Genomic DNA, 27,596 nt, shown 5'->3' on the forward strand with positions numbered 1-27,596 from the left:
TAGACGGTGGATATCAATATCTTTATACCATGATTATTGTAATAATAGTTATTAAAACTGGCGTGATGTTACAGTTCGACTTGGTAATTTATAATTTAAAACTCGATTGAGAATCATTTTAAATTATTTTGGATATTTACAAATGATTGAAATTTTTTTGAGATTTGTTTTTCTTAATTTTTATGATTGAAAAGAAGATTTTAAGGCAAGGGATGATTGGGTAATAAATGTTCAATTTATAGGGACCCAATAGAGAAATAGTTTTGTTTGGGTATCCAATTAACAAATATTTGATAATCCAGGGATAAATATGTTTTTTGATTAGCTTTTCACAGCCGCCCATCGTAAGTTGTAACTGACCACTGTCTTGGCGGGACCTTTTTTTTCTTTTTTATTTCCCTCCGCCTGTGGATTTGTAATCTCTGCAAAGACTCACAGATCATGGAAATTTTTTTGAGTCAACAAAGCAAGGTGTCGCAGCCATTGTCTCAAGCTCATCTTCCATAATGCATGAACCAGGTTCGAATACTGATTTTCTTCTTGAATCCATTTTCATTAGTGGGGTCTGCGGATCGTTGCACTTGGTTTTGTTACTTGCTTTATGTGTCTCGTTTTTGTGTAAGAAACTCAGCAGGTGGGGTGATGGTGAGGGTTCTTCAGAGATGTTAATGATGAAGAGGAGGTTTTTGTGGTATAAACAGACCTTGGTCTGTTGTTTGGGTGTCTCGGTTTTTAATTTCATCTTGTGTTTGTTGAGCTACTTTTATTTGTATGGAAATGTTTTGTCTGATGGTGAAATAATGACCCTTTTGGATTTAGGGCTGAAAACACTCTCGTGGGGTGCACTTGTTGTTTATTTGCATACCCAATTCTTTAACTCAGGTGAAAAAATGTTCCCTTTGTCATTGAGAGTTTGGTGGGGTTTCTATTTGGCTATTTCTTGTTATTGCTTTGTTGTAGATGTTTTCCTTCATCGCAAACACGGGTCTTTGGAGATAGAGTGGTGTTTAGTGTCTGATGTGGTCTCTGTGTTTTCTGGATTGTTTCTTTGTTATGTTGGGTTTTTGAGAAGTGATATTCAAGATGTACTTGGAGAACCCCTTTTGAATGGTGATTCTAGTTCGATTAATAATTTGGAGACGAGTAATTCTAGGGGGGGAGATACGGTGACTCCTTTTGGAAATGCTGGTCTTTTCAGTATTCTCACCTTCTCTTGGATGAATTCTTTGATTGCTGCTGGCAATAAGAAAACTTTAGACCTTGAAGATGTTCCTCAACTTCACGGTGTTGACAGTGTGGTTGGAGCTTTTCCAGTTTTTAAAAATAAGCTTGAGTCAGATTGTGGTAGAGTTACCGGGTTCAAGCTCGCGAAAGCACTGTTCCTGTTAGTCTGGAAAGAAATTTTAAAGACAGCTTTATTGGCGTTGATATGCACGTTATGTTCTTTTGTTGGTCCCTACCTTATCGACGCTTTTGTTCAATGCCTTGAAGGGCGAGGAGAATTCAAGAATCAAGGTTATATTTTAGCTTCCACCTTTGTGGCTGCAAAGCTTGCTGAGTGCCTCGCACACAGGCATTCATCTTTTAGGTTGCAACAAATTGGAACAAGGCTCCGCGCAGTAACAGCCACGATGATTTACAACAAGAGCTTGACCATTTCCTGTCAGTCAAAGCAGGGGCATTCAAGTGGAGAAATGATCAATATTATGACAATTGATGCTGATAGACTTGGCACCTTTAGTCAGTACATACACGATCCATGGTTGGTCATCTTGCAAGTTTGTTTGGCCCTGCTGATACTGTACAGAAATTTGGGACTGGGGTCGGTTGCTGGCTTTGTTGCGACAGGAATTGTCATGTCGTTAAACTATCCTTTCGGAAGATTAGAGGAGAAGTTTCAAGACAAGTTAATGGAATCAAAAGATAAACGAATGAAGGCAACCGTGGAGATTTTGAGAAATATGAGAGTTCTCAAGCTTCAGGGATGGGAAATGAAGTTTTTGTCTAAGATTCTTGACCTCAGGGAAGTAGAGACACGGTGGCTGAAGAAATACTTCTATAATTCAGTAGTGATCACTGTTGTCTTCTGGGCTACTCCCACTGTTGTGGCTGTGGCCACCTTCGGTACTTGCATGCTAATGGGAATCCCTCTTGAATCAGGGAAGGTCTTATCTGCACTCGCAACATTCGAGATTCTTCAATCCCCAATCTATAACCTTCCCGATACAGTTTCTATGCTAATTCAGACAAAGGTTTCTCTCGACAGAATTGCATCTTTTCTTTGTCTTGATGACTTGCAGCCTGATGCTATAGAGAAGCTTCCAGGAGGCAGTTCTGATACAGCAATTGAGATTGTTGATGGAAATTTCTCTTGGGATTTGTCTTCACCCAGCGCAACATTGCAAGATATAAACTTCAAAGTGCTTAATGGTATGAAGGTAGCTGTTTGTGGTACTGTTGGTTCAGGCAAGTCGAGCTTGCTTTCCTCCATTTTGGGAGAGTTACCCAAGATCTCAGGGACACTCAAGTTGTGTGGGACAAAGGCTTATGTTGCTCAGTCACCTTGGATACAGAGTGGTACGATAGAAGAGAACATATTGTTTGGTAAGGTGATGGACAGAGAAAGGTACGATAAGGTACTTGAAGCATGTTCCCTGAAGAAGGACCTGGAAATCCTCTCATTCGGTGATCAAACGGGTATTGGTGAGAGGGGTATCAACTTGAGTGGTGGACAGAAGCAAAGAATACAGATAGCACGTGCTCTCTACCAAGATGCTCAAATCTATCTATTTGATGACCCTTTCAGTGCCGTGGATGCTCATACTGGATCTCATTTGTTTAAAGTAAACTATCCCATCTTCCTTGAAACCATTGCTTGCAGTGGACGCTAACTTTTGCTGTCGATTTCTGTAGAAAAAATTACTAGTCCAGATAAAAGCACCACCCTTTGTTTTAATTTTCCTTTTAGTTGCTTCCTCTTTTATTCTTCTTTTCGTGCCTAATTAAAAAAAAAAAAACAATTGGCATTTCTCTTACAATATACTTGTTCGATTTTGCATGACAGGAAGTTTTGCTTGGTCTTTTAAGTTCAAAAACTGTTATTTATGTTACTCATCAGGTTGAGTTCTTATCCGCTGCTGATCTAATCGTGGTGAGTAATATGCATTTGTTTTCTTCATTGCTTGTGGGATTATCATGTCTCCTATTGTTTCATTTGTTTCAACTGTACCTTCTGGTTAGGTCATGAAAGATGGAAGGATCGCGCAGGCAGGGAAGTATGACGACATTCTCAATGCAGGATCTGATTTTAAGGTACTTGTAGGTGCACTCAAGACAGCTTTATCAGTTCTTGATTCCAGACATGCAGGACCAGTGTCCGAAAATGAAAGTGTCAGAGACAACAATGGAGGCGAGAACAGTACTGATAGGATTGTACATAACGAAGGAAATAAAGATTCACAAATTGGTAAAGCAGATGAGGTAGCCGAGCCACAAGCACAACTCATTCAAGAAGAAGAGAGAGAGAAAGGCAGTGTTGGGTTTCAAATCTATTGGAAATATATCACAATAGCATACGGAGGCGCTCTGGTCCCCTTTATATTACTGGCACAACTTCTCTTTCAGATCCTTCAAATTGGTAGCACTTATTGGATGGCATGGGCAACTCCTGTGTCAAAGGATGTGAAACCTGGTGTTAGTGGATCTAGACTGTTAATCGTCTATGTATCTCTGGTTATTGGAAGTTCTTTTTGCATGCTCGCTCAAGCCATGCTTTTTGTAACAGCAGGGTACAAAACTGCAACTCTACTATTCAACAAATTGCATCTGTGCATTTTTCGTGCTCCCATGTCCTTTTTTGACGCAACCCCTAGCGGGCGAATCATTAACAGAGTATGCAATTTCAATATGTCATAGGTTCTGTATATAAGTGATTAGAATTAATTAGGGGAGGATACCAAGTTCAATACTTTTACTTCATTGATCTATTTCCTCTCGTGTAGGCTTCTACAGATCAAAGTGCATTAGATATGAAAATTCCACATACAGTTGAGGGCCTTGCCTTCGAAGCAATCATGCTTCTGGGAATCATAGCAGTGATGTCTCAAGTGGCATGGCAAGTTTTTATAGTTTCCATCCCCGTAATTGCTGCCTGTATCTGGTATCAGGTACTCCTTGTTTCTTTAAACACTCATTTACTTTTCCGAGCTCTACTTCAGTGCCCAAAATCTAATAATATCATTTGATCTCCTGATGTTTCTTCATTTGTCTCTTAATTTGTGTTTCTTTTTCCCAAGTTTTCTGAATCTTGCATGAAAATTTAAAAAGTGTCGAAGGCATTCAATGAGATGTAGCCGCTGTTTCATCATGACAAGTAATATATCTTGTTATCTATTTGACCCGCACCCGCCCTGGGCCAATTACTTTTTTTTTTCCTACAGATATTTTTGTATATATTGACTTTTTCAACGTATTTTTATACAAAAAAAAATTTATGTAAATCAAAAAGCTCATATATACATACATATAATTAAATAAATCAATAATTATATGTGTTAATAAATAATAAAAAAAATCATTAAACGATAACTAAAAATAAAATTGATAAAATTAAGAAACATATATAAATCAATATACTTAATCTTGTAAGACGAGATATTTATCTAATTGTGGTTGCTGAATTTTTTTATTAAATTTAATTTTCTATTCAGTCAAAAGATAATATAAACAGACACACATTAAATTAATTACATAAAAGAAAAAAAAAGTACAGTTGCACATAGAAATATTATCAAATGATAAATATTTTTTTAATTTTAAAAATAAATTTAATCTATATAAAAGATAAAAAAATTAGATATGGATGATAATAATATTTTCAAAAACTAAATATAGACAACATTATTAAAGCAAAGTCTTGTTTAAAAAATGTTAAATAAGAAAAAAAATCATAAAGGAATAATATTAATTGAAATATAAATTTTAAAATTATTTAAGAAAAAATAAATTAAAAAAGATATCATTTTAAATTAATATTAAAAAAAAATAGCCGGGATGTTGTGGCTTAACTCGTGAAACCTATACTCCAGGTCATGAACTCAACAATGTTCAATAATTTATTTTTCTTAAATTTATATTTAACCTTAAAAAAAAAAGCAAAAAAATAGTTCAGGCTCTCGTGTTCATGGCCAAGCGTGCCCGGGCTAGTGTAGGGAAGAACCCAGACACGTGTGTAGGCCTTTAAGCCCAGGCCCCCACGCCTGGGTTTATATATATATATATATATATATATATATATATATATATATATATTTTGTGAACCCGTGTTTTGGCCACCATGTAATAGCTGAAAATTAGGGCAATATTTTTTTTATAAAAAAATTGAAATTTTAAGTTATTTTAACCCTGAAACACCTCATCAATACCCTTAAAACACGAATCCATTAACTCAAAATATTCAAAAAAGATCCAAAAACATAAAATCAAGCCATGTTAGATTTATCTTCCTCAACTTAGATTTATTTTTTCAGGCAACATTGAGGTTCTAAACAATCACAATTAAGCCCCTCTTATCTCATGGAATCCGTGGAGACCAAAAACATTCATTTTGGTGGTCGTAAATGACTTAAACGATGACCCTCTCATCACTAGAATCCGGTTATCGTTCTCTCTCTTTAATGCAGGACTGAAAAGTAATATAAATAAACTTTTATACCAAAACCGATTTGTTTTTTAAAATTTGAGAATCTACATTTATTTTTTATTAAATTTCTGGAACGCCATCCATGTTTGATGTCCTTTTCATTTTAGCCTATTTTCTTTTAATTCCATTATTGCCTAAGAAACTAGAAGTAATTGGTGTTCAATTATGATTAAGTTGCTCAAAATAAAACTTCCAAGACCAAAATAAATTATTGAAAAATGCAAAGTATCTCTACAGTTTTGTATGTGTGAATAGTGCGACTGAATAGTGAAAGAACCAAGCGTTTTAGAGTTTCTTATATTATATAATGATTTAGCATTTAGAAAGAGTTAAGAGTTTCTTATTATAATGATTTAGCATTTAGAAACAGAGGCGTTCAAACACATTTCTTGATGCATGCAGCAATACTACATTCCCTCAGCAAGAGAGCTTTCACGGTTGATTGGAGTATGCAACGCTCCAGTTATCCAAAATTTTGCAGAAACAATTTCAGGAGCAACAACGATCAGGAGCTTTGATCAAGAATCAAGATTCGAAGAAATAAATATGAAACTAACAGATGCATATTCTCGGCCCAAATTTCATAATTCTGCTGCAATGCAATGGCTTTGCTTCCGAATGGATATGTTCAGTTCTATTACGTTTGCTTTCTGTCTGTTTCTTTTAGTCTCTTTTCCAGAAAGAACTAATCCAGGTTGGCAGTTCTTGTCTTGCACCTCTTCTCTATTTCCCTTCCTATTGTCAACCAATGAGTGAACCTGAAATACACGTTTTTTTTCTTTTCCATAGCCATTGCAGGCTTAGCTGTTATGTATGCGCTTGAGCTACACATGGCACAATTTGGGTTGATATGGTGTTTCTGCGATTGCGAGAACGAACTCATATCAGTAGAGAGAATTCTTCAGTACATTTCTATTCCTGCCGAGCCTCCTCTTGTAATTGAAGCGAACAGGCCTGACCATTCTTGGCCATCACATGGTGAAGTTGACATCGATAATCTGCAGGTAATTTTGTTCTGTTTATTGCTCCAACTGGCAGGCATTATTTTTATGTTACTAATGGCTGGATACGATGCAGGTCCGATATGCCCCACACATGCCACTTGTGCTGCGTGGTCTCTCATGCACTTTCCCAGGAGGGAAGAAAACTGGTATTGTTGGGAGAACAGGCAGTGGTAAATCTACTCTCATACAGGCTCTTTTCCGAACTGTTGAACCTGCAGCTGGTCAGATTATGATTGACAGCATTGATATCTCATTGATTGGCCTGCATGATTTAAGGTCAAGACTGAGCATTATTCCCCAGGATCCAACCATGTTCGAAGGGACTGTTAGAAGTAATCTGGACCCACTTGAAGAGTACACAGATGAACAGATCTGGGAGGTGTGTTGTTTCTATTATGTTAGCTCAATGAGGGGTGTGTTAATGCTGTTATACACGTGCCTGCGTGTTTCTTCTTAGAGTTGATGTTCAGTATTTCAAGGATTGGTGATTGAAACATAGCAAAAATGCTAACTTAAATTTGTTATGATCCCAGGTTCTGGACAAGTGCCAACTTGGAGATGAAGTTAGGAAAAAGGAAAGGAAGCTAGATTCCACAGGTTTGTCTTTCTCACCAATCACCGCTACCCCGTTTTTGTGCAATTCTTTTTAAATGGTCATCCTGGATGGTGGTGCAGTTATCGAGAATGGGGAGAACTGGAGTATGGGCCAGAGGCAGCTAGTCTGTCTTGGGCGTGTGCTACTCAAGAAAAGTAAGGTGTTGGTCCTTGATGAAGCTACTGCCTCAGTTGACACAGCCACTGATAATCTTATTCAGCAAACGCTCAGGAAGCACTTCTCTGACTGTACAGTGATAACCATTGCACATAGAATAACCTCTGTTCTTGACAGTGACATGGTTTTGCTTCTAAGTCAAGGTGAGTATGGAAACTTGATGTAGCATTGCCTGTAAATGATATGCATCCTCGATTTTCTCAAGTATTTGCAATCATGTCTCAGGTCTCATTGAGGAGTATGATTCTCCAACAAGGTTGTTAGAAAACAAGTCATCGTCATTCTCCCAACTTGTAGCAGAGTACACAGTGAGGTCAAATACCAGTTTCGAGAAATCAACTGGATTAAATTTATAGGTATGTTGATGATTATATGTAATTGTATCCTGCAAAATTATATGTAAACTATTATATCAGCAGAGGGTACAATAAGCTGAAATGCTTACTGTCTTTAAGTCAATTCCATTAAGGTTTGGTTGATGTGAAAGAATGTATTACGTTGAAGATTGCGAGATTGTCCAATGAATTGAGCAAATAAGTAAAAACCATGAAGCTAGCTTATCAAAGAATGTCTTATGATGTTAGCTTATTCTCATACCCAATTCTTTATTTCAGGTGAAATCTTTTTATGAGCTCTTCACCTCCCTCCCTCTTGTTTCTTCTTGTTTTTCTTTTTCTTGTTTTATATACATTGATCGTTGCTGGACTAGTTAAGAATCCAATTCAAATGATGTATCTAGTCCTCAATAACAAAGGCCAGTAGATGTTTATCGAACAAATACTGGGATGGAATGTGGTTTGAAAATCCCGGATAATTTTAAATAATTTAGCCTACCTGAAAATGAAACTTCATAATGATATAAATGAGAGAGGAGCAGAAAAGGCTCTGAAATTATCTAAGTATTTTTTCTTTTTTGTTCCATACGTATTATTTTATGCTTCTATCTAGATAAATGAAACCATATTTCTGCCTCCAAAATGCCGGAAAAGCCACATGAGAGTTATTTTTGAGAAAGAAACCCTTGTTTGTACAGGATAAAAGTTACTTTGTGGAGTGATCATGTGATCTTTTGTTGGAGTTTATAACGTTGTTGCTCCTTATGTTGCTCAAGATGGCATGTTTCTACAGCCGGATGGAGATCGGTTGAATTCTCTGATAGTTTAATATACTCGGATGGTTATATGTTTTATTACTGGACTTATATAAATATCTATTTATTATTAATAAAATTTTAATTTATATTTAATATTAATATAATATTAGAATAATAAATTTACAGTAAATATAAAGTTTAAGGAATAAAAATGTTTTGTAAGAAAAATTATAAAGTTGTTATAATTATGAGATTTTTATTGTATCAAAGCATTGTTCCTAAAATATTAATAATCGATATTCTTTTAAATACTGGATATTCACTAGAATCATAAAGACCAATATATTATGCACTTTTCTTTATGAAAAAAACGATTGTTCTCATAAATTGAAGCATAAAGAATACTTACAACTAATATGTAAGTATTTGTCATAAAACATGTACATTGAATTGACCCCCAAGAGAATTCTATATAGAGAGATTACTTATGTCTATGTAAAGATCCATATGACGGTTGTGTAAGTGATCACTAGGTTATTTTATATAGAGATTGTTATGCTTTAATCTTCTTATATATTATCTTAATCGAGATAACAAGAAGAAAAAGATTGAATATAACATAAATTATATGAAAGTACTTGTTCATTATCTTAGATGAATTATAAAAAATATTAATACAATTATTATATTTTAGAAATTAAATATTAAAATATAATTAATACAATGATTATATTTGTAGACCTAGAAAATCATGTAAGAATTTAATTGAGTTAATTTATAAAATTATTCTGAATTAATATATAAATATTATTCAGTAAAAAAAATTAATATTTTATTAATTTATAGGGTTTTTCATATTTCTCTATAAAGAGTAAATTATACCTCTTATTTAGAGGTTGTTGTATTTTATATAGTAAATTATGTAAGTCATAGAATAAAAAGCTATCACTTTAGAGATAACAATTCCTCTATTCCAAATAGAGATTTAAAAGATTTCTCATTATTGGTTTGTCTGGATTACGGTTGGAGGCTGTACAATTACATGACTTATGATTTGCGACAACCTAACCTTTAAAGAATTATTTAAAGTAAAAGAACATCAGATATTCAAGTAATAAATCTCTAAACAATTCTAGATCTATCCAACGAGATCTTATCAATTCCCAGAATTTTTTTTATATATTTCGGCTACATGTATACTATTCGGGAAACCCAACATTAAAAAATTTTGAATTTTTCTTTTAAAATTAATATTTTTTTTTATATTTTTAGATTGTTTTGTGATAATTGGATTATTCGGACCCATCATTAGGGTTTTTTTTACTTTGTACTGTAATTTTATTAGTCTACTCTTTCTTATTTAATATAATTTTTCTCCGGTCTTTAATCCTGTATTTATGTTTTAAGCTGTTAGCTTTCCAAATTTCTGAATCATATGGATTTGGTAGCTATAATCAATGGCATATATATATATATATCAAGCATTTGTATAAGGTTACATAATAAACCATTGACGCGGTGGATATCAATTTCTTCATAATAATAGTTATTAAATCCGCCATGATATTACAATTCGAATTGATAACCTACAATTTAAAAATGATTGAGATTCATTTTAAATTATTTTGGACATTGACTAGGTCAAATCCAATTAAAAAAAATATTGGATCAATTTCATGAATTTCTTTTGAAACTTTGTTTTTCTTAATTTTTATGATTGAAAAGAAGATTTTAAGGCAAGGGATGATTGGGCAATAAATGTTCAATTTATAGGAACCTAATAGAGAAATAGTTTTGTTTGGGTATCCAATTGACAAATATGTGGTAATCGAGGGATACATATGTTTTTTGATTAACTTTTCACAGCCGCCCATTGTAACTGACCCCTGTCTTGGCGGGACCTTTTCTTTCTTTCTTTTTTATTTCCCTCCGTCTGTGGATTTGTAATCCCTGCAAAGACTCACTGATCATGGAAATGTTTTTTGAGTCAACAGAGCAAGGTGTCGCAGCCATTGTCTCAAGCTCATCTTCCATAATGCATGCACCAGGTTCGAATATTGATTTTCTTCTTGAATCCATTTTCATTAGTGGGTTCTGTGGATCGTTGCACTTGGTTTTGTTACTTGCTTTATGTGTCTTGTTTTTGTGTAAGAAACTCAGCAGGTGGGGTGATGGAGAGGGTTCTTCAGAGATGTTAATGATGAAGAGGAGGTTTTTGTGGTATAAACAGACCTTGGTCTGTTGTTTGGGTGTCTCGGTTTTTAATTTCATCTTGTGTTTGTTGAGCTACTTTTATTTGTATGGAAATGTTTTGTCTGATGGTGAAATAATGACCCTTTTGGATTTAGGGCTTAGAACACTCTCTTGGGGTGCACTTGTTGTTTATTTGCATACCCAATTCTTTAACTCAGGTGAAAACATGTTCCCTTTGTTATTGAGAGTTTGGTGGGGTTTCTATTTGGCTATTTCTTGTTATTGCTTTTTTGTAGATGTTTTCCTTCATCACAAACACTTGTCTTTGGAGATAGAGTGCTCTTTAGTGTCTGATGTGGTCTCTGTGTTTACTGGATTGTTTCTTTGTTATGTTGGGTTTTTGAGAAGTGATATTCAAGATGTACTTGAAGAACCCCTTTTGAATGATGATTCTAGCTCGATTAATAATTTGGAGAACAGAGGGGCAGATACGGTGACTCCTTTTGGAAACGCTGGTCTTTTCAGTATTCTAACCTTTTCTTGGATGAATTCTTTAATTGCTGCTGGCAACAAGAAAACTTTAGACCTTGAAGATGTTCCTCAACTTCACGGTGTCGATAGTGTGGTTGGAGCTTTTCCAGTTTTTAAAAATAAGCTTGAGTCGGATTGTGGTAGAGTTACAAGGTTCAAGTTCGCAAAAGCTTTGTTCCTGTTAGTCTGGAAAGAAATTTTATGGACAGCTTTATTGGCGTTGATTGACACGTTAGGTTCTTATGTTGGTCCCTACCTCATCGATGTTTTTGTTCAATGCCTTGACGGGCGAGGAGAATTCAAGAATCAAGGTTACATTTTGGCTTCCGCCTTTGTGGCTGCAAAGCTTGCTGAGTGCCTCGCAGACAGGCATTCATCTTTTAGGTTGCAACAAATTGGAACAAGGCTCCGTGCAGTAACAGCCACGATGATTTACAACAAGAGCTTGACCATTTCCTGTCAGTCAAAGCAGGGGCATTCAAGTGGAGAAATGATCAATATTATGACAATTGATGCTGATAGACTTGGCACCTTTAGTCAGTACATACACGATCCATGGGTGGTCATCTTGCAAGTTTGTTTGGCCTTGCTGATACTGTACAGAAATTTGGGACTCGGGTCAGTTGCTGGCTTTGTTGCGACAGTAATTGTCATGTCGTTAAACTATCCTTTTGGAAGATTGGAGGAGAAGTTTCAAGGCAAGTTAATGGAATCAAAAGATAAACGAATGAAGGCAACCACGGAGATTTTGAGAAATATGAGAATTCTCAAGCTTCAGGGATGGGAAATGAAGTTTTTGTCTAAGATTCTTGAACTCAGGGAAGTAGAGACACGGTGGCTGAAGAAATACTTCTATACTTCAGTAGTGATCACTGTTGTCTTCTGGGCTACTCCCACTGTTGTGGCTGTGGCCACCTTCGGTACTTGCATGCTAATGGGAATCCCGCTTGAATCAGGGAAGGTCTTATCTGCACTCGCAACATTCGAGATTCTTCAATACCCAATCTATAACCTTCCCGATACAGTTTCTATGCTAATTCAGACAAAGGTTTCTCTCGACAGAATTGCATCTTTTCTTTGTCTTGATGACTTGCAGCCTGATGCTATAGAGAAGCTTCCAGGAGGCAGTTCTGATACAGCAATTGAGATTGTTGATGGAAATTTCTCTTGGGATTTGTCTTCATCCAGGGCAACATTGAAAGATATAAACTTCAAAGTGCTCAATGGTATGAAGGTAGCTGTTTGTGGTATTGTTGGTTCAGGCAAGTCGAGCTTGCTTTCCTCCATTTTGGGAGAGTTACCCAAGATCTCAGGGACACTCAAGTTGTGTGGGACAAAGGCGTATGCTGCTCAGTCACCTTGGATACAGAGTGGTACGATAGAAGAGAACATATTGTTTGGTAAGGTGATGGACAGAGAAAGGTACGATAAGGTACTTGAAGCATGTTCCCTGAAGAAGGACCTGGAAATCCTCTCATTCGGTGATCAAACGGGTATTGGTGAGAGGGGTATCAACTTGAGTGGTGGACAGAAGCAAAGAATACAGATAGCACGTGCTCTCTACCAAGATGCCCAAATCTATCTATTTGATGACCCTTTCAGTGCCGTGGATGCTCATACTGGATCTCATTTGTTTAAAGTAAACTATCCCATCTTCCTTGAAACCATTGCTTGCAGTGGATGCTAACTTTTGCTTTCGATTTCTGTAGAAAAAATTACTAGTCCAGATAAAAGCACCACCCTTTGTTTTAATTTTCCTTTTAGTTGCTTCCTCTTTTATTCTTCTTTTCATGCCTAAATAAATAATAAAAAAAAAAACAATTGGCATTTCTCTTACAGCATACTTGTTCGATTTTGCATGACAGGAAGTTTTACTTGGTCTTTTAAGTTCAGAAACTGTTATTTATGTTACTCATCAGGTTGAGTTCTTATCCGCTGCTGATCTAATCTTGGTGAGTAATATGCATTTGTTTTCTTCATTGCTTGTGGGATTATCATGTCTCCTATTGTTTCATTTGTTTCAACTGTACCTTCTGGTTAGGTCATGAAAGATGGAAGGATCGCGCAGGCTGGGAAGTATGACGAAATTCTCAATTCAGGATCTGATTTTAAGGTACTTGTAGGTGCACACAAGGCAGCTTTATCAGTTCTTGATTCCAGACAGGCAGGAGCAGTTTCCGAAAATGAAAGTGTCAGAGACAACAATGGAGGCGAGAACAGTACTAATGGGATTGTTCATAACGAAGGAAATAAAGATTCACAAATTGGTAAAGCAGATGAGGTAGCCGAGCCACAAGCACAACTCATTCAAGAAGAAGAGAGAGAGAAAGGCAGTGTTGGGTTTCAAATCTATTGGAAATATTTCACAACAGCATACGGAGGAGCTCTGGTGCCCTTTATATTACTGGCACAACTTCTCTTTCAGATCCTTCAAATTGGTAGCACTTATTGGATGGCATGGGCAACTCCTGTGTCAAAGGATGTGAAACCTGTTGTTAGTGGATCTAGACTGTTAATCGTCTATGTATCTCTGGTTATTGGAAGTTCTTTTTGCATGCTCGCTCAAGCCATGCTTCTTGTAACAGCAGGGTACAAAACTGCAACTCTACTATTCAACAAATTGCATCTGTGCATTTTTCGTGCTTCCATGTCCTTTTTTGAGGCAACCCCTAGCGGACGAATCATTAACAGAGTATGCAATTTCAATATGTCTTAGGTTCTGTATATAAGTGATTAGAATTAATTAGGGGAGGATACCAAGTTCAATACTTTTACTTCATTGATCTATTTCCTCTCGTGTAGGCTTCTACAGATCAAAGTGCATTAGATATGGAAATTCCACATACAGTTGAGGGCCTTGCCTTCGAAGCAATCATGCTTCTGGGAATCATAGCAGTGATGTCTCAAGTGGCATGGCAAGTTTTTATAGTTTCCATCCCCGTAATTGCTGCCTGTATCTGGTATCAGGTACTCCTTGTTTCTTTAAACACTCATTTACTTTTCCGAGCTCTACTTCAGTGCCCAAAATCTAATAATATCATTAGATCTCCTGATGTTTCTTCATTTGTCTCTTAATTGTGTTTCTTTTTCCCAATTTTTCTGAATCTTGCATGAAAATTTGAAATTGTCGAAGGCATTCAATGAGATGTAGCCGCTGTTTCATCATGACAAGTAATATTTCTAATTAGCTATTTGACGTGCACCCCGCCATGGGCCAATTACTTTTTTTTCTAAAAATGTTTTTGTATATATTGATTTTTTCAATGTATTTTTATACATAAAACAAAATTTATGTAAATCAAAAAGCTTATGTATATATATGTAATTAAATAAATAGATAATTACATGTGTTAATAAATGATAAAAAAAATCATTAATAATAACTCAAAATAAAATTAAAAAAATCAAGAAACATGTATAAATTAAGATATTTATCTAATTGTGATTACTGAATTTGTTTATTAAATTTAATTTTCTATTCAGTCAAAAGATAATAGAAACAAATACATATTAAATTAATTAAATAAAAGAAAAGAAAAAAAAAGTATAATTGCACATTAAAATTATTATCAAATGATAAATATTTGTTTATTTTTAAAAATAAATTTAATCTATATAAAAAATAAAAAAATTAGATATGGATGATAATAATATTTTCAAAAACTAAATATAGACAACATTATTAAAGCAAAGTTTTTGTTCTAAAAAGGTTAAATAAGAAAAATATATCAGAAATGAGGGATATTATTTGAAATATAAATTTAAAAATTATTTAAGAAAAAAGACATTAAAAAAGATATCATTTTAAAAAATCAATATTACAAAAAAATAGCTTGGATGTTGTGACTTAACTCGTGAAACTTATATTCCAGGTTATGAACTCAACAAGGTTCAATAATTTTTGTTCTTAAATTTATATTTAACCTTAAAAAAAAAGGGCAAAAAAATAGTTCAGGCTCTCGTGTTCATGGCCAAGCGCGCCCGAGCCAGTGCAGGGAAGAACCTAGGCATGTGTGCAGGCCTTTAAGCCTAGACCCACACGCCTGGGTTTTATATATATATATATTGTGAGCCCATATTTTAGCCACCAAGTAATGGTAAGATAATATTTTTTTTTATAAAAAAACTCAATTTTTAAGTCATTTTAACCCTGAAACACCTCATCAATATTCTTTAAACACGAAACCATTCACCCATTAACTCAAAATATCCAAAAAAAATCCAAAAACATAAAATCAAGCCATGTTAGATTTATCTTTCTCGACTTAGATCTATTTTTTCAGGCAATATTGAGATTCTAAACAATCACCATTAAATCCCTTTTATCTCATGGAACTCGTCGAGATAAAAAAACATCCATTTTGGTGGTCATAAATAACTTAAACGATGACCCTCTTATCACTAGAATTTGATAACCATTCTTTTTCTAATCTGTGACTGAAAAGTACTATAAATAAACTTTCATACCAAAACTGATTTGTTTTTTAAAGTTTGAAAATCTAAGTGTAATTTTTTTAAAAATTTCTGACATGCCACCCATGTTTGATGGCCTTTTCATTTTAGTCCATTTTCTTTTAGTTCCATTATAGCCTAAGAAACTAGAAGTAATTGGTGTTCAATTATAATTAAATTGCTCAAAATAAAAATTCAAGACCAAAATAAATTATTGACAAATGCAAAATATGTCTACAGTTTTGTATTTGTGTGAATAGTGTGACTGAATACCAAAATCGATTTGTTTTTTAAAGTTTGAAAATGTAAGTGTATTTTTTAAAAAATTTCTGGCATGCCAACCATTTTTTATGTCCTTTTCATTTTAGTCCATTTTCTTTTAGTTCCATTATAGCCTAAGAAACTAGAAGTAATTGGTGTTCAATTATGATTAAATTGCTCAAAATAAAACTTTCAAGACCAAAATAAATTATTGAAAAATGCAAAGTATCTCTACAGTTTTGTATTTGTGTGAATAGTGCGACTGAATAGTGAAAGAACCAAGCGTTTTAGAGTTTCTTATATTATATAATGATTTAGCATTTAGAAAGAGTTAAGAGTTTCTTATTATAATGATTTAGCATTTAGAAACAGAGGCGTTCAAACACATTTCTTGATGCATGCAGCAATACTACATTCCCTCAGCAAGAGAGCTTTCACGGTTGATTGGAGTATGCAACGCTCCAGTTATCCAAAATTTTGCAGAAACAATTTCAGGAGCAACAACGATCAGGAGCTTTGATCAAGAATCAAGATTCGAAGAAATAAATATGAAACTAACAGATGCATATTCTCGGCCCAAATTTCATAATTCTGCTGCAATGCAATGGCTTTGCTTCCGAATGGATATGTTCAGTTCTATTACGTTTGCTTTCTGTCTGTTTCTTTTAGTCTCTTTTCCAGAAAGAACTAATCCAGGTTGGCAGTTCTTGTCTTGCACCTCTTCTCTATTTCCCTTCCTATTGTCAACCAATGAGTGAACCTGAAATACACGTTTTTTTTTCTTTTCCATAGCCATTGCAGGCTTAGCTGTTACGTATGCGCTTGGCCTACACACGGCACAATCTGTGTTGATATGGTGTTTCTGCAATTGCGAGAACAAACTCATATCAGTAGAGAGAATTCTTCAGTACATCTCTATTCCTTCCGAGCCTCCTCTTGTAATTGAAGCGAACAAGCCTGACCATTCTTGGCCATCACATGGTGAAGTTGACATCGATAATCTGCAGGTAATTTTGTTCTGTTTATTGCTCCAACTGGCATGCATTATTTTTATGTTACTAATGGATGGATACGATGCAGGTCCGATATGCCCCACACATGCCACTTGTGCTGCGTGGTCTCTCATGCACTTTCCCAGGAGGGAAGAAAACTGGTATTGTTGGGAGAACAGGCAGCGGTAAATCTACTCTCATACAGGCTCTTTTCCGAACTGTTGAACCTGCAGCTGGTCAGATTATGATTGACAGCATTGATATCTCATTGATTGGCCTGCATGATTTAAGGTCAAGACTGAGCATTATTCCCCAGGATCCAACCATGTTCGAAGGGACTGTTAGAAGTAATCTGGACCCACTTGAAGAGTACACAGATGAACAGATCTGGGAGGTGTGTTGTCTGTATTATGTTAGCTCAGTGAGGGGTGTGTTGATGCTGTTATACACGTGCCTGCGTGTTTCTTCTTAGAATCGATGTTCAGTATTTCAAGGATTGGTGATTGAAACATAGCACAAATGCTAACTTAAATTTGTTATGATCCCAGGTTCTGGACAAGTGCCAACTTGGAGATGAAGTTAGGAAAAAGGAAAGGAAGCTAGATTCCACAGGTTTGTCTTTCTCACCAATCACCGCTACCCTATTTTTGTGCACATCTTTTTAAATGGTCATCCTGGATGGTGGTGCAGTTATCGAGAATGGGGAGAACTGGAGTATGGGCCAGAGGCAGCTAGTCTGTCTCGGGCGTGTGCTCCTCAAGAAAAGTAAGGTCTTGGTCCTTGATGAAGCTACTGCCTCAGTTGACACAGCCACTGATAATCTTATTCAGCAAACGCTCAGGCAGCACTTCTCTGACTGTACAGTGATAACCATTGCACATAGAATAACCTCTGTTCTTGACAGTGACATGGTTTTGCTTCTAAGTCATGGTGAGTATGGAAACTCGATGTAGCATTGCCTGTAAATGATATGCATCCTCGATTTTCTGAAGTATTTGCAATCATGTCTCAGGTCTCATTGAGGAGTATGATTCTCCAACAAGGTTGTTAGAAAACAAGTCATCATCATTCTCACAACTTGTAGCAGAGTACACAGTGAGGTCAAATACCCGTTTCGAGAAATCAACTGGATTAAATTTATAGGTATGTTGATGATTATATGTAATTGTATTCTGCAAAATTATATGTAAACTATTATATCAGCAGAGGGTACAATAAGCTGAAATGCTTACTGTCTTTAAGTCAATTGCATTAAGGTTTGGTTGATGTGAAAGAATGTCTTATGTTGATGATTGCGAGATTGTCCAATGAATTGAGCAAATAAGTAAAAACCATGAAGCTAGCTTATCAAAGAATGTCTTATGATGTTAGCTTATTCTCATACCCAATTCTTTATTTCAGGTGAAATCTTTTTATGAGCTCTTCTCCTTCCTCCCTCTTATTTCTTATTGTTTTTCATTGTTCTTGTTTTATATACATTGATCGTTGCTGGACTAGTTAAGAATCCAATTCAAATGATGTATCTAGTCCTCAATAACAAAGGGCAGTAGATGTTTCTCGAACAAATACTGGGATGGAATGTGGTTTGAAAATCCCGGATAATTTTAAATAATTTAGCCTACCTGAAAATGAAACTTCATAATGATATAAATGAGAGAGGAGCAGAAAAGGCTCTGAAATTATCTCAGTATTTTTTCTTTTTTGTTCCATTGCTTTAAGATGGTGTGGAAGTCGATGGTTGCTCCACTGTTTGTTATACCTTCTACAACCTTAAATACAGAAGCATTATGCACATGAAGCGTGATATGCAGCGTTGGCTTCCGGAGAACCCTTCTTTAGTCTGTTCTTCTCACGGCTAGTTTGCCTTCGCTGACAGAGATCATGTTTGTCTCCCTTTCCTCCGATGCTACCATGCTAAATATTTTCATGCTTGGGGCATTCTTGAAAGCCTTCCGATGATACAGAAGATGCCTTTTCCTCATCCCCACACGTGACAAGGCAATCTTCTTCTTCGTATTATGCTACAACCATCATTGATTCAGCTGGGGAAGTTTCTTTTCAGAAATTTTGGTCGACCCAGTGATCCCGAGCCTGGTCTGGGTTAGGTTTTACTTCAAACTGTTGTCCTTTTTTTTTTTTTTAATCAAAACAAAGTTGTTTGTTTAATAGGTTTTAAAAAATCACAGTTTGGATTGACCACCGACCTGTGACCCGGGCTTTCAACCCCTGGTTGGGTGAACACGTAAAATTTTATGCTTCTATTTAGATAAATGAAACCATATTTCTGCCTCCAAAATGCCGGAAAAGCCACAAGGAAATTTTTTTTTGAGAAAGAAACCCTTCTTTGTATAGGATCAAAGTTACTTTGTGAAGAATCATCTAGGTGGTGGCCCAATGGTAAGAACTTGGGACTAAGGGGTTTGCTCCCTCTTAGGTCTCAGGTTCGAACCCTGTGGTCGCTCATATGATGGCCACTGGAGGCTTACATGGTCGTTAACTTCAGGGCTCGTGGGATTAGTCAAGGTGCGCGCAAGCTGGCCCGGACACCCACGATAATAATAAAAAAAAAAGTTACTTTGTGGAGTTATCGTGTGATCTTTTGCTGGAGTTTATAACGTTGTTGCTCAAGATGGCATGTTTCTACAGCCGGATGGAGATCGGTTGGATTCTCTTAAATATTGGATATTTGCTAGGATTGTAGAGACTAATATATTATACATTTTTTTTGAAAGAAACAATTGTTCTCATAAATTGAAGTATAAAGAATACTTATAACTAATATGTAGGTATTTTTCATAAAACATGTACATTAAATTGATTCACATGAGAATTTTATATAAAAAGATCACTTATGTTTATGTAAAGATTCATATGATGATTGTGTACGTGATCACTAAGTTATTTTATATAGAGTTTGTTATGCTTTGATCTTCTTACATGCTATCTTAATCGAGATAACAAAAGAGTAGAGATTGAATATAATATGAATTATATGAAAATACTTGATTCATCACCTTAGGTAAATTAGAAAAAATATTAATACAATTATTATATTTTAGAAATTAAAAATTAAAATATAATTAATACAAAAATTATAATTCTAAACCTAAAAAAATCAAGGTAATATTCAACCAATGAAAGTTGAAATTTGAGCAACAAACATGGCAACCTGTCAAATGTTTAGGTGAATATGCAATGTTTTTGTCCCTTAACGACTCATTTTCTTTGTTCCAGTATCTGAACAAGAATGATATATACTTTGGTGATGACAATGAATCAAACTGTGATTGGAAAAATAAACAAATCTGGTGAAGGCAAGGATCTAACTGGTGTATTCAACTTAGATGATCACAACATTGAAAGGCTCGATCTTGATTGATGATTGCAAGGGGAAGTTTTCCTCTCCATCTTCTCGAATAAACTATGATGCTACCACACCTAGTTGATGCTTCCCTCTTGATGAATAATAGTTATTAAATCGGGTGTGATGCTACAAATTGACTTAATAATCTACAATTTAAAATTTAATTAAGATTCATTTAAAATTATTTTGGACATTGACTAGGCCAAATCCAATGAAAAAATATCGGATCAATTCCATGAATTTCTTTTGAAACTTTGTTTTAAGAAATTTGTTTTCTTAATTTTTATGATTGAAAAGAAGATTTTAAGGCAAGGGATGATTGGGTAATAAATGTTCAGTTTATAGGGACTCAATAGAGAAATAGTTTTGTTTGGGTATCCAATTGACAAATATGTGATAATCGAGGGATAGATATGTTTTTGATCAACTTTTCACGGCCGCTAAATCTAATTGTAACTGACCCCTGTTTTAGCGGGAACTTTTTTATTTATTTCCCTCCGACTGTGGATTTGTAATCCCTGCAAAGGCTCACAGATCATGGAATTTTTTTTTTGAGGCAACAGAGCAAGGTGTCGCAGCCATTGTTTCAAGCTCATCTTCCATAATGCATGCTCCAGGTTCAAATATTGATTTTCTTCTTCAATCCAATTTCATTAGTGGGTTCTGTGGATCGTTGCACTTGGTTTTGTTACTTGCTTTATGTGTCTCGTTTTTGTGTAAGAAACTCAGCAGGTGGGGTGATGGAGAGGGTTCTTCAGAGATGTTAATGATGAAGAGGAGGTTTTTGTGGTATAAACAGACCTTGGTCTGTTGTTTGGGTGTCACGGTTTTTAATTTCATCTTGTGTTTGTTGAGCTACTTTTATTTGTATGGAAATGTTTTGTCTGATGGTGAAATAATGACCCTTTTGGATTTAGGGATTAGAACACTCTCTTGGGGTGCACTTGTTGTTTATTTGCATACCCAATTCTTTAACTCAGGTGAAAACATGTTCCCTTTGTTATTGAGAGTTTGGTGGGGTTCCTATTTGGCTATTTCTTGTTATTGCTTTCTTGTAGATGTTTTCATTCATCACAAACACGGGTCTTTGGAGATAGAGTGGTATTTGGTGTCTGATGCGGTCTCTGTGCTTACTGGATTGTTTCTTTGTTATGTTGGGTTTTTGAGAAGCGATATTCAAGATGTACTTGGAGAACCCCTTTTGAATGGTGATTCTAGTTCGATTAATAATTTGGAGACAAGTAATTCTAGGGGGGGAGATACGGTGACTCCATTTGGAAATGCTGGTCTTTTCAGTATTCTCACCTTCTCTTGGATGAATTCTTTAATTGCTGCTGGCAATAGGAAAATTTTAGACCTTGAAGATGTTCCTCAACTTCACGGTGTTGACAGTGTGGTTGGAGCTTTTCCAGTTTTTAAAAATAAGCTTGAGTCAGATTGTGGTAGAGCTACCAGGTTCAAGCTCGCGAAAGCACTGTTCCTGTTAGTCTGGAAAGAAATTTTAAAGACAGCTTTATTGGCGTTGACACACACGTTATGTTCTTATGCTGGTCCCTACCTTATCGACGCTTTTGTTCAATGCCTTGAAGGGCGAGGAGAATTCAAGAATCAAGGTTATATTTTGGCTTCCACCTTTGTGGCTGCAAAGCTTGCTGAGTGCCTCGCACACAGGCATTTATCTTTTAGGTTGCAACAAATTGGAACAAGGCTCCGTGCAGCAACAGCCACGATGATTTACAACAAGAGCTTGACCATTTCCTGTCAGTCAAAGCAGGGGCATTCAAGTGGAGAAATGATCAATATTATGACAATTGATGCTGATAGACTTGGCATCTTTAGTTGGTACATACACGATCCATGGTTGGTCATCTTGCAAGTTTGTTTGGCCTTGCTGATACTGTACAGAAATTTGGGACTCGGGTCAGTTGCTGGCTTTGTTGCGACAGTAATTGTCATGTCGTTAAACTATCCTTTCGGAAGATTAGAGGAGAAGTTTCAAGACAAGTTAATGGAATCAAAAGATAAACGAATGAAGGCAACCGTGGAGATTTTGAGAAATATGAGAATTCTCAAGCTTCAGGGATGGGAAATGAAGTTTTTGTCTAAGATTCTTGAACTCAGGGAAGTAGAGACACGGTGGCTGAAGAAATACTTCTATAATTCAGTAGTGATCACTGTTGTCTCTTGGGCTACTCCCACTGTTGTGGCTGTGGCCACCTTCGGTACTTGCATGCTAATGGGAATCCCGCTTGAATCAGGGAAGGTCTTATCTGCACTCGCAACATTTGGGATTCTTCAATCCCCAATCTATAACCTTCCCGATACAGTTTCTATGCTAATTCAGACAAAGGTTTCTCTCGACAGAATTGCATCTTTTCTTTGTCTTGATGACTTGCAGCCTGATGCTATAGAGAAGCTTCCAGGAGGCAGTTCTGATACAGCAATTGAGATTGTTGATGGAAATTTCTCTTGGGATTTGTCTTCACCCAGCGCAACATTGAAAGATATAAACTTCAAAGTGCTGAATGGTATGAAGGTAGCTGTTTGTGGTACTGTTGGTTCAGGCAAGTCGAGCTTGCTTTCCTCCATTTTGGGAGAGTTACCCAAGATCTCAGGGACACTCAAGTTGTGTGGGACAAAGGCGTATGTTGCTCAGTCACCTTGGATACAGAGTGGTACGATAGAAGAGAACATATTGTTTGGTAAGGAGATGGACAAAGAAAGGTACGATAAGGTACTTGAAGCATGTTCCCTGAAGAAGGACCTGGAAATCCTCTCATTCGGGGATCAAACAGTTATTGGTGAGAGGGGTATCAACTTGAGTGGTGGACAGAAGCAAAGAATACAGATAGCACGTGCTCTCTACCAGGATGCCCAAATCTATCTATTTGATGACCCTTTCAGTGCCGTGGATGCTCATACTGGATCTCATTTGTTTAAAGTAAACTATCCCATCTTCCTTGAAACCATTGCTTGCAGTGGACGCTAACTTTTGCTTTCGATTTCTGTAGAAAAAATTACTAGTCCAGATAAAAGCATCACCCTTTGTTTTAATTTTCCTTTTAGTTGCTTCCTCTTTTATTCTTCTTTTCGTGCCTAATTAAAAAAAAATAAAAATTGGCATTTCTCTTACAATATACTTGTTCGATTTTGCATGACAGGAAGTTTTGCTTGGTCTTTTAAGTTCAAAAACTGTTATTTATGTTACTCATCAGGTTGAGTTCTTATCCGCTGCTGATCTAATCTTGGTGAGTAATATGCATTTGTTTTCTTCATTGCTTGTGGGATTATCATGTCTCCTATTGTTTCATTTGTTTCAACTGTACCTTCTGGTTAGGTCATGAAAGATGGAAGGATCGCGCAGGCTGGGAAGTATGACGAAATTCTCAATTCAGGATCTGATTTTAAGGTACTTGTAGGTGCACATAAGGCAGCTTTATCAGTTCTGGATTCCAGACAGGCAGGAGCAGTTTCCGAAAATGAAAGTGTCAGAGACAACAATGGAGGGGAGAACAGTACTGATAGGATTGTACATGACGAAGGAAATAAAGATTCACAAATTGGTAAAGCAGATGACGTAGCCGAGCCACAAGCACAACTCATTCAAGAAGAAGAGAGAGAGAAAGGCAGTGTTGGGTTTCAAATCTATTGGAAATATATCACAACAGCATACGGAGGAGCTCTGGTGCCCTTTATATTACTGGCACAACTTCTCTTTCAGATCCTTCAAATTGGTAGCACTTATTGGATGGCATGGGCAACTCCTGCGACAAAGGATGTGAAACCTGGTGTTAGTGGATCTAGACTGTTAATCGTCTATGTATCTCTGGTTATTGGAAGTTCTTTTTGCATCCTGGCTCGAGCCATGCTTCTTGTAACAGCAGGGTACAAAACTGCAACTCTACTATTCAACAAATTGCATCAGTGCATTTTTCGTGCTCCCATGTCCTTTTTTGACGCAACCCCTAGTGGACGAATCATTAACAGAGTAAGCAATTTCTGTGTGTCTTGTGCTCTTTATATAAGTGATTATAATTAATTAGGGGAGAGTACCATGTTCAGTATTTTTACCTCATTGATCTATTTCCTCTCATTTAGGCTTCTAAAGATCAAAGTGCACTAGAAATGCAAATTCCAGATCTAGTTGGGGGTCTTGCCTTCGAAGCAATCATGCTTCTGGGAATCATAGCAGTGATGTCTCAAGTGGCATGGCAAGTTTTTATAGTTTCCATCCCCGTAATTGCTGCCTGTATCTGGTATCAGGTACTCCTTGTTTCTTTAAACACTCATTTACTTTTCCGAGCTCTACTTCAGTGCCCAAAATCTAATAATATCATTTGATCTCCTGATGTTTCTTCATTTGTCTCTTAATTTGTGTTTCTTTTTCCCAAGTTTTCTGAATCTTGCATGAAAATTTAAAAAATAGTGTCGAGGACATGCAATGAGATGTAGTCCCTGTTTCATCGTGACAGTAATATATCTTTTATAAAAAATATATATTTTGAAGTCATTTTAACCCAGAAGCACATCACCAATATCCTTGAAATACCCTAAACGAATCCATTAACTCAAAATATCCAAAAAAGATCCAAAAACATGAAATCAAGCCATGTTAGATTTATCTTCCTTGGCTTAGATTTATTTTTTCAAGCAACATTGAGGCTCTAAACAATCACCATTATGCCCTTCTCATCTCATGGAATCCGTGGAGACCAAAAACATCTATTTTGGTGGTCGTAAATGACTTGATCAGTGACCTTCTCTCTTATCACTGAAATCCGGTGACCATTCTCTTTTTAATCAGGGACTGAAAAATACTATAAATAAATTTTTATACCAAAACTGATTTTTTTTTAAATCTAAAGGGACATAAATTGTCTAATTTGTTTTGTTTTTAAAGTTTGAGAATCTAAGTATATTTTTAAAAAGAATTTCTGGCACACCACCCATCTTTGACGCCGTCTTCATTTTAGTTCATTTTCTTTTAATTCCACTATTGCCTAAGAAACTGGAAGTAATTGGTGTTCAATTATGATTAAATTGCTCAAAATAAAACTTCGAGGATAAAAATAAATTATTGAAAAATGCAAAGTATGTCTACAATGTTTTGTGTTTGTGTGAATTGTGCGACTGAACAATGAAAGAACACGCATTTTAGAGTTTCTTATTATAATGATTTAGCATTTAGAAAGAGAAGAGTTCTAACACATTTCTTGATGCATGCAGCAATATTACATACCTGCAGCAAGAGAGCTTTCACGGTTGATTGGAGTATGCAATGCTCCAGTTATCCAAAATTTTGCAGAAACAATTTCAGGAGCAACAACGATCAGGAGCTTTGATCAAGAATCAAGATTCCAAGAAATAAATATGAAACTAACAGATGCATATTCTCGGCCCAAATTTCATAATTCTGCTGCAATGCAATGGCTTTGCTTCCGCATGGATATGTTCAGTTCTGTTACGTTTGCTTTCTGTCTGTTTCTTTTAGTCTCTTTTCCAGAAAGAACTAATCCAGGTAGGCAGTTCTTGTCTTGTATCTGTTCTTTATTTCCATTCCTATTGTCAACCAATGATTGAACCTGAAATACACGTTTTTTCTTTTCTTTTTCATAGCCATTGCAGGCTTAGCTGTTACATATGCGCTTGAGCTACACATGGCACAATTTGGGTTGATATGGAATTTCTGCATTTGTGAGAACAAACTCATATCAGTAGAGAGAATTCTTCAGTACATGTCTATTCCTGCTGAGCCTCCTCTTGTAATTGAATCAAAGAGGCCTGACCATTCTTGGCCATCACATGGTAAAATTGATATCGATAATCTACAGGTAATTTTGTTATGTTTATTGCTCCAATTGGCAGGCATTATTTTTATGTTACTAATGGCCGGATACGGTGCAGGTCCGATATGCCCCACACATGCCACTGGTGCTGCGTGGTCTCTCATGCACTTTCCCAGGAGGGAAGAAAACTGGTATTGTTGGGAGAACAGGCAGCGGTAAATCTACTCTCATACAGGCTCTTTTCCGAACCGTTGAACCTGCAGCTGGTCAGATTATGATTGACAGCATTGATATCTCATTGATTGGCCTGCATGATTTAAGGTCAAGACTGAGCATTATTCCCCAGGATCCAACCATGTTCGAAGGGACTGTGAGAAGTAATCTGGACCCACTTGAAGAGTACACAGATGAACAGATCTGGGAGGTGTGTTGTCTCTATTATGTTAGCTAAATGAGGGGTGTGTTGATGCTGTTATACACGTGCTTGCGTGTTTCTTCTTAGAATTGATGTTCAGTGTTTCAAGGATTGGTGATTGAAACATAGCACAAGTGCTAACTTAAATTTGTTATGATCCCAGGTTCTGGACAAGTGCCAACTTGGAGATGAAGTTAGGAAAAAGGAAAGGAAGCTAGATTCCACAGGTTTGTCTTTCTCACCAATCACCGCTACCCCATTTTTGTGCACATCTTTTTAAATGGTCATCCTGGATGGCGGTGCAGTTATCGAGAATGGGGAGAACTGGAGTATGGGCCAGAGGCAGCTAGTCTGTCTTGGGCGTGTGCTCCTCAAGAAAAGTAAGGTCTTGGTCCTTGATGAAGCTACTGCCTCAGTTGACACAGCCACTGATAATCTTATTCAGCAAACGCTCAGGCAGAACTTCTCTGACTGTACAGTGATAACCATTGCACATAGAATAACCTCTGTTCTTGACAGTGACATGGTTTTGCTTCTAAGTCAAGGTGAGTATGGATACTTGATGTAGCATTGCCTGTAAATGATATGCATCCTCGATTTTCTGAAGTATTTGCAATCATGTCTCAGGTCTCATTGAGGAATATAATTCGCCAACAAGGTTGTTAGAAAACAAGTCATCGTCATTCTCCCAACTTGTAGCAGAGTACACAGTGAGGTCAAATACCCGTTTCGAGAAATCAACTGGATTAAATTTATAGGTATGTTGATGATTATATGCAATTGTATTCTGCAAAATTATATGTAAACTATTATATCAGCAGAGGGTACAATAAGCTGAAATGTTTACTGTCTTTAAGTCAATTGCATTAAGGTTTGGTTGATGTGAAAGAATGTATTATGTTGATGATTGCGAGATTGTCCAGTGAATTGAGCAAATAAGTAAACACTATGAAGCTAGCTATCAAAGAATGTCTTATGATGTTAGCTTATTCTCATACCCAAATCTTTATTTCAGGTGAAATTTTTTTATGA

General features: G+C 36.1%; 1 protein-coding gene across 10 annotated transcripts; it reads left to right on the top strand.

The window, feature by feature from the left end:
• The first annotated feature begins 326 nt into the window (after positions 1-326).
• On the top strand, positions 327-27,596 carry LOC7462791 (ABC transporter C family member 3). 10 transcript variants are annotated; one of them, XM_052449815.1, is made up of 12 exons: positions 366-634; positions 10,734-12,528; positions 22,900-23,304; positions 23,525-23,611; positions 23,701-24,351; positions 24,462-24,626; positions 25,590-25,881; positions 25,980-26,194; positions 26,268-26,573; positions 26,728-26,791; positions 26,870-27,109; positions 27,192-27,596. In XM_052449815.1, the coding sequence occupies exons 1-12, from the start codon at positions 507-509 to the stop codon at positions 27,320-27,322; spliced, it is 4,479 nt and encodes a 1,492-aa protein (XP_052305775.1). In that variant the 5' UTR covers positions 366-506; the 3' UTR covers positions 27,323-27,596. The 10 variants fall into 10 exon arrangements, with proteins under 10 accessions (XP_052305773.1, XP_052305772.1, XP_052305774.1 ...); XM_052449816.1 differs by lacking the exons at positions 366-634; positions 10,734-12,528; positions 22,900-23,304; ... (6 more) ...; positions 26,728-26,791; positions 26,870-27,109 and adding exons at positions 641-2,843; positions 3,065-3,151; positions 3,241-3,891; ... (6 more) ...; positions 17,770-17,929; positions 18,012-18,042 and having other exon boundaries at positions 27,223-27,596; XM_052449813.1 differs by lacking the exons at positions 10,734-12,528; positions 22,900-23,304; positions 23,525-23,611; ... (6 more) ...; positions 26,870-27,109; positions 27,192-27,596 and adding exons at positions 3,065-3,151; positions 3,241-3,891; positions 4,002-4,166; ... (5 more) ...; positions 7,703-7,833; positions 18,143-18,380 and having other exon boundaries at positions 327-2,843.

The sequence above is a fragment of the Populus trichocarpa genome, unplaced genomic scaffold (genome assembly GCF_000002775.5).
Source record: "Populus trichocarpa isolate Nisqually-1 unplaced genomic scaffold, P.trichocarpa_v4.1 scaffold_67, whole genome shotgun sequence".
Taxonomy (NCBI): domain Eukaryota; kingdom Viridiplantae; phylum Streptophyta; class Magnoliopsida; order Malpighiales; family Salicaceae; genus Populus; species Populus trichocarpa.

Bases quoted from the DNA above. Each gene is read 5' to 3' on its own strand.
- LOC7462791 (XM_052449808.1), top strand. From the start codon at position 10,540: ATGGAAATGTTTTTTGAGTCAACAGAGCAAGGTGTCGCAGCCATTGTC. The intron at 24,627-25,589 runs GTACTCCTTGTT...TGATGCATGCAG, and splicing joins CTGCCTGTATCTGGTATCAG to CAATATTACATACCTGCAGC. The intron at 26,574-26,727 runs GTGTGTTGTCTC...TTATGATCCCAG, and splicing joins CAGATGAACAGATCTGGGAG to GTTCTGGACAAGTGCCAACT.